The 10,886-nt window shown below is 52.5% G+C and overlaps 1 protein-coding gene across 2 annotated transcripts in view; it reads left to right on the plus strand.

Moving 5' to 3' along the window:
- Positions 1 to 10,440, plus strand: part of P3H2 (prolyl 3-hydroxylase 2) — a 75,193-nt gene extending 64,753 nt beyond the window's left edge. For both annotated transcript variants that reach the window (XM_054835586.1, XM_054835587.1), the window contains exons 7-15: positions 296 to 336; positions 797 to 891; positions 3,725 to 3,852; positions 4,438 to 4,533; positions 4,626 to 4,776; positions 5,311 to 5,428; positions 5,949 to 6,024; positions 6,902 to 7,042; positions 8,110 to 10,440. In XM_054835586.1, the coding sequence (XP_054691561.1) occupies positions 296 to 336; positions 797 to 891; positions 3,725 to 3,852; positions 4,438 to 4,533; positions 4,626 to 4,776; positions 5,311 to 5,428; positions 5,949 to 6,024; positions 6,902 to 7,042; positions 8,110 to 8,202 (939 nt within the window). In that variant the 3' untranslated portion in view covers positions 8,203 to 10,440. The remainder of the gene's footprint in view (positions 1 to 295; positions 337 to 796; positions 892 to 3,724; positions 3,853 to 4,437; positions 4,534 to 4,625; positions 4,777 to 5,310; positions 5,429 to 5,948; positions 6,025 to 6,901; positions 7,043 to 8,109) is intronic.
- The last annotated feature ends 446 nt before the right edge of the window (positions 10,441 to 10,886 follow it).

The raw sequence follows: 10,886 nt of genomic DNA on the forward strand, positions 1-10,886 counted from the left end.
CACAGCCTAATGCTGCTCTCCTGATGTGGTGTCTGGCTGTGTCTCAGCCACTGCCATGGTGGTGGAGTGGGACAGAGAAGGCTGGGCAAGCTGGCCGCCTTCCATACTTGTTGTACGATGCCAGTTTGGGATAAGTTTTCCATTTGGTCACCCGAGGTAATTGCCTGAAGTTGTGTGGGATGGATCCATACCAGAGAGGCTGGCTAATGTCTCTGGGTGTGAGGCAGAGCAGGCAGCTCCCTGGCTTCGGTTAGAGCATTAAATTAAGAATCACGACCTGTCTCTTTCCCCACAGAACTACTGGAACAGGTACGGTGCCCGCCAGGATGAGCACAGGTGAGCCCGCCTTGGTCCCCGCAGTGGGGCTGTAAAGGGGACGTTGCCTATGATGGGGTACCAGCCTGCCCATCCACCCCAGCACACTGTCGTGGTTGAATTAGGGCCCTGTGCCCCCTTCCATTACAAACATTCCCACAAGCACCTTATTTTATCTGAGTGCCTTAAGACCAGCAACAGTCTAGAGAGAACTTGGTCAATGAGGCAAGTCGTGCTGTTCAGGTTTAATTGGCGTCTGTGCTTTGCTGGTGGAAACCGTTGCTCCTGTTACCAAAAAGCCATGTTTTTTCCATGGGACAGGGTGTGGGCTTCTACTTGTAAGGTTGTGGCATTTGTACAAAGTACCAATGTGCCCATTTTTTTCATATATTGGTTACCAAGGAGTGCAAAAGTGCACAATTCCCAGCACTGGATACCTCTGGCTAAAGTTATGATATTCCTCTTCTCCCTTGCTTCTCAGCGTCCCATCAAGTATCAGCAGTGAACCAGAGGATGGGCCCCGGCTGTCCCTGGCAAAGAAACCCATGCCAAAACCAGATCGAGAGTTGAAGGAGGGTAAGTCTGATGAACATGTTTCAACAAAATCAGAAGGTTTTTTGCTATTGCTAGAGACTACAGACTGCAAAGGTTGGCAGCTGAGCAATGAGGGCCAATCCTGCCTGAGGGGGTTGAAGTTTTGTTTGAGAGACAGAGAAGCCTCTGTTGCTGCCATCACATTTCTTGGTCTCTGGATCCCACCAGCACTGCTCTGCTCTTGGACTTGCTGTTCCCACCTGCTAAGCTGCTCAGTGCAGAACCTTGAGATGCAGAGCTGGGAGGCTTGTTCCTCCTCACCATGGGGAAGGTGGCACCAACAAACAGGAGTCTTTCCCCCAGGGGCTTTTAAGATTAAAATGTTCTCTGTTGTCCAGGCTGCAGAAGGACGGATGCTGAAGGCGTTAGGTTTTGGGAGCTCCAGTCCTGATGCTTTGCTAAGTGCACTGTTTGCAGACTGACTTGTGATTGCATGTCTTGACTTACATAAAATCACTTGGGTTTAAAGCCTGTCAGCAGAGATTTCAACTGATTTCAGCACATTCTTGTCAGCCACAGAAAATACCATAACATCTTCTACTAAAGACAAGATTTCCCCCATAACAATTTTGAAAAACTATATTGTGGCCAAATACCAAAGCGTGCTCCTCGCTGCAAAACAATGGGATCTCAAGCCAGGAGGTGTCTTGTGTCTCTAGTGGGCCAGCTCCACGGCAGCAGGCAACTAAACCTCCCTGCAATGCAACGGATGGTTGCACTTTTTGGGGGATTTCACAGCTTTCCATGGCCCAAGTTGTCCCCAGCTGCTCAGTGTCTTGTTCAGTGTATTGTTATCCCTTCTCTAGCCATACGTAATATAGGTGAATACCACAGGAAGATCTTGAAGACCTTGCTTAAGCCAAGAGCTGGTTGATTTATATTTGTTGGCATGTTTACCTTCTATAATCAAATAATTTCAGAGTGTGTCTTTCTCTGTTTTTTTTTTTTGTTCTGTCTATGCTTTTATTCTGGTTTAGTTGCAGAATGTTTTCAAGTTTACAAAGAACACTGAAAAATTTCAAAAAGAAAATGGGATTTTTGTCCATCCAGCTGCTTCCTTTCTCTGTTGTCTTTTTTCTTTCTCTTTTCACTTGGAAAAAGAAGAGAAAAGGCCAAAAGAGAAAAAGGAAAGTCCATTTAATTTTCTACTTCTCTCCTTCCCCCCTTCCTCCTTTTCACCAATTCCTTCACTCCCAAAAGTACAAAGAATACTCCGGTTTCTTTGGGGTGTTTTTCACAGAGCATACACACGGGAAACGGGTCTCTCTGCTGGTGCTTAGAAGCGGTGGGGGTGAGGAAGGCAGCTGGGAGCGCACTGCCCGTGTGGGACAAGGATTCAGTGTTCACGGCACAGGGCAGCCCCAGCTAGAAGAAACTTCCCAGTGGTGAGCGATGCCTTCCAGGTTCATCCCTTGTGTGCCTACGGCTGCGAAGAGCAACGTCCGAGCCGGAAGACTCAGCCCTGAGTTGGAGTGTGCCAGGCGTTTGGATTTCAGAGTCCTGTTTCTGATCCAGCTGCATTTATAATAAATGCTATTATTGAGCAACAAGAACAGCAAAGTGAACATGAGGAACATCCCATCTTTTCTGTTTCCAAGAAACCTAACTCTTCAGAAATAAAGTCGTGGGCTAGTGGTGGGGCTCTGCCCTCAGAGTTACATGTCCTCCATAGGCCAGGGAGACCTTCCAAAAACACAGTGTGCCTCAATGGACAAGAAAAGTAGTAATTATAAAAGTGGTGTAACAGAGAATTTTCCTTGTGCCACATGGTGAGAGGAGCTCTGCGGCTCTGTTTCCTCTGTTTTATTGTGGCTCTGTGACAACAGATAATTTTTCCCATGATTTAGATGCGTTTCACCTTCTTCCTGGAGAAACATCTGGTTTAGGTTTTTATTGTTTTTGTCATTTCTTTCATTCGCTCTCATCAAGGAAATGAGGGGAATAGGCTTCAGAAGACGGTAATTTAGTGTCCTTGCTCTGTTTTTCTGATCAGGCAAGTTTGGCAGGGATGGATCCAAGCTTCTGTAAAGCGATAATCTCTCTCTTCTCCTTGCCCATTCGCTCAGCACATAGTAAGGCTCAGTTGCCCCATACCAGGTGGAGGGTTGGCAGTGTGGAAGCCCAGCCAGAGTTATATTTTCATCCCAGGGGTGCTATGTGGGACCTCCAAAACATAGCCAAGCCACCAGCTGCTGGCAGGCAGAGAGACACAGCTCAGAGGCAGGGAGGGAGGGATGACAGGGACAGCCACAGCAGCTCCTTTGCCTCTGTGGAGGAGGGTTGTCTTCAGGGTCCTCCTGCTTGCCCACTCCCAGCCCCCCTTGGTGGAGCACAGGTGATGCTTGCTGCAAGCTCAGCACCATGTCAGGTTTTCTGTGTGGGTAAAAGACAAAAAAATTCTCACTGGTGTCAATCGCAGAGAGCAGCTTTGCATGCCAAGCCGGCAAGAGCCACACAGCGCAAATGCAATGGAAACTTATGGCTGCTGGGCAGGAGAGCCAGGTTAGCTGGTGTCTGTGTCCCTCATCGTGTCCCACGGGTTTTGGCGTTTTCAGGCTGTGGTCCCTGCATTTACAAGGCAGCTAATGAGAAGGTGGAAAATGCTGATGCTCTTGCAGCAAATTGATTTCATCTCCGGGTGTTTCCTACGCTTCTGTTTCTTTTGTTGCTGATGTGAGGCCAAACTGCTCTCTGCTGTGAAGCTTTCCCTGGCAGCGTACCCGTGTGACTTCAGCTGACCCTCAGCCACGGTACAAGATGTCACCGAGGCCAGGGCATGTTCAGCAGGGTCATTTTGTGTGTCTCTTTCCATCAGGGGGTCCGCTTCTCTACAGCGACGTGAAATTTGTCTACAACTCGCAGCAGCTGAATGGCACCCAGCGAGTACTCCTGGATAACGTCATCTCGGAGGAGCAGTGCCGAGAGCTTCACAGGGTGGCCAGTGTGAGTAGGCAGTGCCCCTGGGGGGGACGTGACTGCCACCTGGGCTGAGTGCCTGATGTCCTCCCCAGCCTCTGGCTTGTGAGAGCTGAATGTGTGGTCAGCCCCTGGAGAGGCTCTGGGTTCATGCCTCACTCTTGAGTGTTGCAACTGATGCCAGGATGCCCATGGAGAGCAGTCAGACACTTAGCCCCATAACGCGCCCATAACTGCAGCACAGGAGCTGCTGCTCCATCTTGGGCCATTCTTAGAAATATGCTGAAAGACGGAGCCCATGCAGAAATAGCTCTTTGCCCCATGTTATACACAACCCCAAAGGATGCTCATCCACAAGCCTGGTTGAGCCTTCTCATTTGTTGTCAACTGAGCCTGGGGAGGGACAGAGGGTGCCTGAACATCCCCAGTTGGGAGGTAGGTGGCTGTTTTCCAGCATCTCAGAATGGATTGTGCTCATGGAGAGCTGCAGTGTCTTTCCACCCAACTCATCTGCCCTGGGGTATTTGGGGAAGAGGGTCCCAGATGCTTCCATTGCAGCTCCCCTTCTCCTGGGGAACCAGTTTACCGCTCACCAGTGTTCATGTCTTTCAGGGAATCATGTTGGCTGGAGATGGTTACAGGGGCAAAACCTCCCCCCACACTCCGAACGAGAGATTTGAAGGAGCCACTGTCCTCAAAGCCCTCAAGGTGCAGCTCCCTCCTCCTCCTCCGCCTCTCTGATACCCTCTTCCCAGGTAGTGCACAGCACTGACCCTCTCTTGCCCCTTCTCCTTGCCCAGTACGGCTACGAGGGCCGTGTCCCACTGAAGAGCGCCCGGCTTTTCTACGACATCAGCGAGAAGGCTCGCAGGATCGTCGAGTCCTACTTCATGCTGAACTCCACACTCTACTTCTCCTACACCCACCTGGTGTGCCGCACCGCCCTCTCCGGTGAGGGCTCAGGGGGCTGGCGGTGGGGCAGGGCTGGAAGGACAGGAGGGGTTCAGCCTCCCGGGGGGGGGGGGGGTTATGAGTGGGGCAGCCAAGCCTGAGAGTAGCTCTGTTTTGCCTGATGCTTAAACCGGTGGGTGAGGGCTGAGCAAAGTCACCGTCCCCACAGCAGCAAAGGTGGGCACTACTGTCCTGAAGAAGCTCATTTCTGAGGTGTCTCTTGTTTTTCCCGTCTCCAACTCTTCCTCTTTTCTCCTCCCTCTTCTCTTGCCTCCTCTCACCATCTCTCCTCCTTTCCACCCCCCCAGCTCTCCATCTCACTTCCCTGCAGTAAGGAATAAGCAGAGCTGTGCAGATCTGAGTCCTCAGATGCTGCCTTTTCTCCCCCGCCTTTCCTTTCCTCCTCTCACCTGTGCACACCATCCAGAGTAGGGTCGGGGCAGGCTCCCCCACAGTGACGGACCCCACAGAGCATGGCATTTCCATCTCATCCACCCCTTCTCCTTCCCCCTTCCTCCACATGGTCCTGCCCAGGCCAGCAGGAGAGGAGGAATGACCTGAGTCACCCCATCCATGCTGACAACTGCCTCTTGGACCCCGAGGCCAACGAGTGCTGGAAGGAGCCTCCTGCCTACACCTTTCGGGATTACAGGTAGATAGGAAGGGGGGCCTGCTGCTGGGCACCCTCCCCAAGGCAGGGCATCCTGCTCCACAGGCTCTAGGTCCTACAGCTGGTACCTCCCAGCCATGGCAGAAGTGAGATCTAGCAGGTAGTTTCTGGCGGCCACAAGCATCGTCGCTAAGCTTCAAGCCAGAGTTTAGCTGTAATGGCTCTGTGATATTTTAGGGTTGGGAGATTCCAGGTGTGGCCCACAGGACTGTGTCTCTGTCAGGTGTTTTTGGTGCAGAACGGGAGGGTGAGAGCTGATGGGAACCAGGGGACATTTTGAGAATTGTTACCTAGCCAAGGAGAGATCTGCTGGTTCTCGGCTGTGGCTCCAAGATGGGGGCAGTTTGGATGGCCCCAACTGGCCCCACAGCAGGACCCCCCCGCCCAGCAGCCCCTCACCCACGCCTCAGTGGAGCAATGCAGGATCTGCCCTGGAGGTGGGGGTCAGCCCTGAGCCCTCCCTGCTGCTCCCCTCACAGAGGTCTCCTTCTTCCTCCCCCAGTGCCCTCCTGTACATGAACGCGGATTTCGAAGGAGGAGAGTTCATTTTCACTGAGATGGATGCCAAAACTGTGACGGTAAGTCGGTGCTGTGAACCAAATGCCGTTCCTCAGCAGCCTGTGCTGAGGCTCTGGGCTTCCCCAGGCAGCCTGTGGCTCCTACCTTGCAAAGACCCCATACAAAATCCTGCTGGCAGAGGTGCACAGACCTTCTGTTCCCTACCCTGAGGCTGTGCCGAGCAGGAAACCTGCAGATCAGAGGGATGGCTGAGAGTCGTCCCTGCCTGGAGGACTGCTGAGCTCCCACCCCATCTCGTGGCCAAACACGAGGCAATGTCTCTACATATGCAGTGCCTGGCCCAGAGCAGGTCACGGTGGTGGACACCAGTCCCTGAGAGGGATGGGGCTCAGGCACAAACCCCTACCCCTGCATGGGGCCATTTGGGAGGCTGGGGACCCCCTCTGTGAGCATCTGGCCACCATGCTGGTGCTCTGAAGTCCAGTAGGTGCTGGAAGGCAGATTGCATCTACCTAAGACCAGTGCCAGAGAGTTGATTTGGTTGGCACTTCTGCCCCTGAGGTCCTGCAGGACACCTGTTGTGGACTCAGCAGAGAGAAGAGGTGTTTCACAGCCCGTGCCAGGGTTAGCCTGAACCTCCCTTGAGTTATGCCATGACCCTATTTTGCCATAGGTGGTCACCTGCAGGCTTTGCAAGGGCTCCATGCCACCATCTCCTTTCTGTCTGTGCAGCAGGACCAAGCCTCACACCTCCCTATTTACCCCACACATTTTTACAGCTATGCTCGGAGCTCTGCATGTCCTCCTGAGCAGCTCACTCTGTCTTGGGGCAATGGCCAGTAAGATCCCAGGCCCTGGACCATGGCGAGCTCAGACATGGCCAGTGTGTGCAGCCATGCTGCTCCTGCCACCCTGGTGTCACCTGTTTTCCCACAGGCCTCCATCAAGCCAAAGTGTGGGCGAATGATCAGCTTCTCGTCAGGCGGCGAGAACCCCCATGGGGTGAAGGCGGTTACCAAAGGCCAGCGGTGCGCTGTGGCTCTCTGGTTCACCTTGGACCCACTTTACAGAGAGCTGGTGAGTCCCTCCATCATGATGTGAGGGGAGCTGTGGGGTACCCAGCATCCTGGAGGAACCTGGACCAATCTTCATTGCCCAGTCCCAGCACATCTATTCCCGCCCCCCCCCATCACACCCCCCGCAGCAGCATTCCCATCTGCTGCACCACACAGACGTGAGCCAGTGGCTCCAGGACCAAATGGTTTTCCCTGCCAGCCATGCTCCTGGGCACCCATCACCCTGGGCCCATGGGGTGCAGGACTGGGCTGGGGTGCTGAGCAGGGTGCGGGAGGGCTCTACGCAGGGCTGGGCTGGCCATTTCTGACACCTAGTGGCAATAAACCGATGAACAGGGAAGTCCTCCACAGCCATCCGCAGCTCAGAGACCAGAGCGATGTGCAGCTGCTGCCAGGTCCTCAAAGGCAGTTTGGCAGCCTGAAGCCCATGGGGCTGGGCACCTGGATGCCTTGGAAGATCTGGGCTGTGGTGCCTTTCACCAGGCAACTGTACCAGCCCCTGTCTCCTTCAGCAGCAATTCTGGTCTGTAAGAATAGAAGATAAAAGACCAAGCAAAAGGAAATGCAGGGAGAGAGAGCAAAACCCTCCTGCCTTTGCCTTGTGAAGCAGGTGGGCTGCAAGATTTTGGGAGAAGCTTATTGTCACTTTACTGTGTCTCTGTTTTTTGGTGCTAGCTGAAATTCCTCCATGCTTGGTGCAGGTGTGGAGGGACATCATCCCTGCCCAGGGAGCTGGAAAGCCCCATCACGCAGAGGGGCAGGAGGAGGGTGTGCTGTGGCAGTGGCTGCTAGTGAAGTGTGATAAGGGAATAGTAATACATCAGCTCTGCCCCATGCATTGCAGCCCCTGGAGGGAGGAGGGAATTTTGTTTAGGGGTGCAAAGTGGTTTGGTTAATTTTGCCCAGCAAATCCCCAGCACAAGTCCCAGGCTGTCCCTTGTCCTCTCAGCTACACTGCTGGTCCTTGGATGAACTGCTTGCTGGGGGTCCTCCCAGCTGAGCCATGCTAAGGTGAGAGCAGGCGCTGAAGCTCTGCTGTTACAGTTTTTTTCCCTTCTCCTCCTGCAGGAACGAATCCAGGCAGATGAAGTGATTGCGATGTTGGACCAGGAGCATCTAGGACCCAGTGAAATGAACATCAACCCAAAGGATGAGCTATGAACTAGGCCAAAGACTTTTTCTATTAAATATTTATTTAATATTGTTAATCTTATTAGAACCCTTCTATTTTTGTACAGAGCTGCTGTATAAATTAACAGGTTAATATGATTGTGGAGTTTCAGGCGTGCCTCTTCTGTGTTTAGCACAGCTCTTGCTGGGACCCCTCATCTCTGTGCCAGCATCTCCTGCTGCGACTGACTCTGTGTCTGGGGTTCCCTGTCCTTCCGTGGCACTTCTCAGGATGTATTCAGGCCCACTGTACCCCCTTGGAGAACCCCTTTTTTTTCTTTCTCAGCCAGAAATAGCTGCTTCTCTTTAGCCTCTGCTAGAGAAATGTCTCAGGTGTGATAACAGACCAGTCTTCCTGCCCCTGCTAAGTGCTGGCTGAAGACCCGGGCAGTGCTGCCCTTGGGGAAACTGGAGCACAAGTCAGTTATTTCCATCTCGGAGCCCTTCACTGTTTGAAATATACTTTTTAGGGAAAAAACAAAGCAAAACCCAGGCCCTAGCAAAATGCATATCTCCCTGTAACCATGCAAAGCTGGCATTTGGGCATTAATTCTGAGCAGAGCTTCCAGAAGTCACCTGCTGGGCCCAGCCAAGAAGGGGTTTGATTTCCAGCTGACTCCAGTGAAATAGGGTCTATCACTCATGTTCAATCCCTGCTCTTGCTAGTGGCCTGGGATGTATGAAAGAAACTGCTTCACATCACATCCTTTTTTGCTTCTAGCCCAGTGCTGCTGCTGGTAAAACCCAAGGTTAGAAGTCATCGTTTCCAGGTCCATTTTGGAAAGCAGCTGACAGGCTCAGGGATGTTACTGTGCCATGGTGTTGGGTGATCATGGCGCAGCTTTGTACTCCAGATGTCCTGGCTGCGTCCTCCCATCCTGACAGTGCAGGAGCAGCAGTTGTTCTTGGTGTGGTAGCATCTGTTTCCTCAGAGTATTTCTGACCCAGTCTGAGGGTGTTGCAGTGAAAGCACATGCTGCTTATCACAAGAGATTTACTATGATGCCAGTAACTGCTGCTAAGCTAGTACATCATCCCCCTCCCACCATTAAATTAACTCCTCTGTGTGTGTGGATCAGAGCAGCCCCTACCTCAGTCAAAACGAACACGGAAGTCACAGAACTGCCCACATTCCAGACATAGGGACAGCTTTTATTTTGACCCAACAGCTGCTTCTGCTGCTAGAAAACAGTTCCTGAAAGGAAGGTTGCAGCAGTTTTTACTGTTGAATTTACTGCAAGGCTGCTGTCTCTCCAGAAAGCACTGCAGGGATCTTGGCTGGAATTTGCATCCCTGAGCAGCTTTGCTCAGTTCCCTGCTGCACTGGCACTTTCTTAGTCCTTTTCTGCTCCCCTCTGCCAGCTTCGACATTTCCAGGACTTAAAATCTGCAATAGGGAACTGTCTTTTCATGCAGCTTGTGCCTACCCAAATCTTCCATGCTCAGCAGCACCCTCTTCTAATGCAGTCACTGGCTGCAAAGGCCATAGACAAGGATGGTCCTTCTGTAGAGACCCCCTCAAAAGCTGGTCCTGGGCAAGATAAAGAGGAACTCAGCACATCTGGAAAAAACAAATGCCCAGACTGTGAAGGGGGCACCATTACTGCCAAGAAAATGATGGAAGGGTCATTTGGTGCACCTCCTCCACTGTGGAAGCTGCAGGGGAGAAAGCTCTTGAGTGTTTCTGAGCCACTAGTGTAGTTTGTTTCTTGGTGGTTATCTCCCTTCCTTATAGACTGTTGAAAAGTTTCATTGTGTTGGCTCCCCAAAGAACTGCCCACAGCTCTCTGCTTTCAGAGACCCGTCCTTGCTTACATGCCTCCCCTGCAAATCCTAAGTCGCCCTTTTCTAAAATAGCCAGAGGAAAAGCTGGAGGGAAGAAGGGGAGGGCAGCTGGAGACCTGAAATGAAATGCCAGTTGTGTTGTCCCCCCCCATCTGCACCACACTAGTGCATCCAAGGCTTGACTCATACATGCTGTACCTTCAGCATGAGTTTGTGCTGCCATCCCCCTGACAACCACATCTGCTTGAGCACATCCTGCAGAGCTCCCCCCGCAACTGCCCCAAGGAGCTCGGTGCAGACCCTACCCTCCCAGGGGCTGCAGGGATCCCGCCAGCTGGTCCTCCTGCGGGGAGGTGGGGAGGGCATCGCAGGTCGTGGTTTGTTTGCTGCTGTGGTGGTTAGCCAGAGCTGTGTCTAAATCCAGGGGAAATAAACTAAACAACATCTGGGCCTGTCTTTGTCTTTCTTTAGCCAAATATTAGAAGGGAAGACTGGGGGGGGGGGTGCTGTTTGTCTGATGATGGTGCCTCTCCCTTTGGGGTTTCCTGCCCTAGGGCACGCGCGTGCGCGCGCGCACACACACACACCCCCGGTGCTGGAGGAGCGTCAGAGACACTGATGTGGACAGGATTAAGCAAAGTTGTGTGCATGCATTTGCCTGTCTGTCCATCTCCTTTGCTCTGCGTCCAGCTGCCTAATAACTTGGGTACCACTGGCACACTTCAGGCAGTTGGAGAGCAGGAGAAGGGTGTCACAGCCTTGTGTGCTGCTGGGGTGTGCAGCAGGCTGCGGAGCAAAGCAGGGCTCTGGATGGCTCCTAGTGAAACAACAGCTTTGGTGGAGAACAGTAGAGCAGCCCCAGAAGGATGCAACATTTCACGACTCAATTG

This window comes from Grus americana, chromosome 9 (assembly GCF_028858705.1).
Source record: "Grus americana isolate bGruAme1 chromosome 9, bGruAme1.mat, whole genome shotgun sequence".
In the NCBI taxonomy this organism is placed as follows: Eukaryota; Metazoa; Chordata; class Aves; order Gruiformes; family Gruidae; genus Grus; species Grus americana.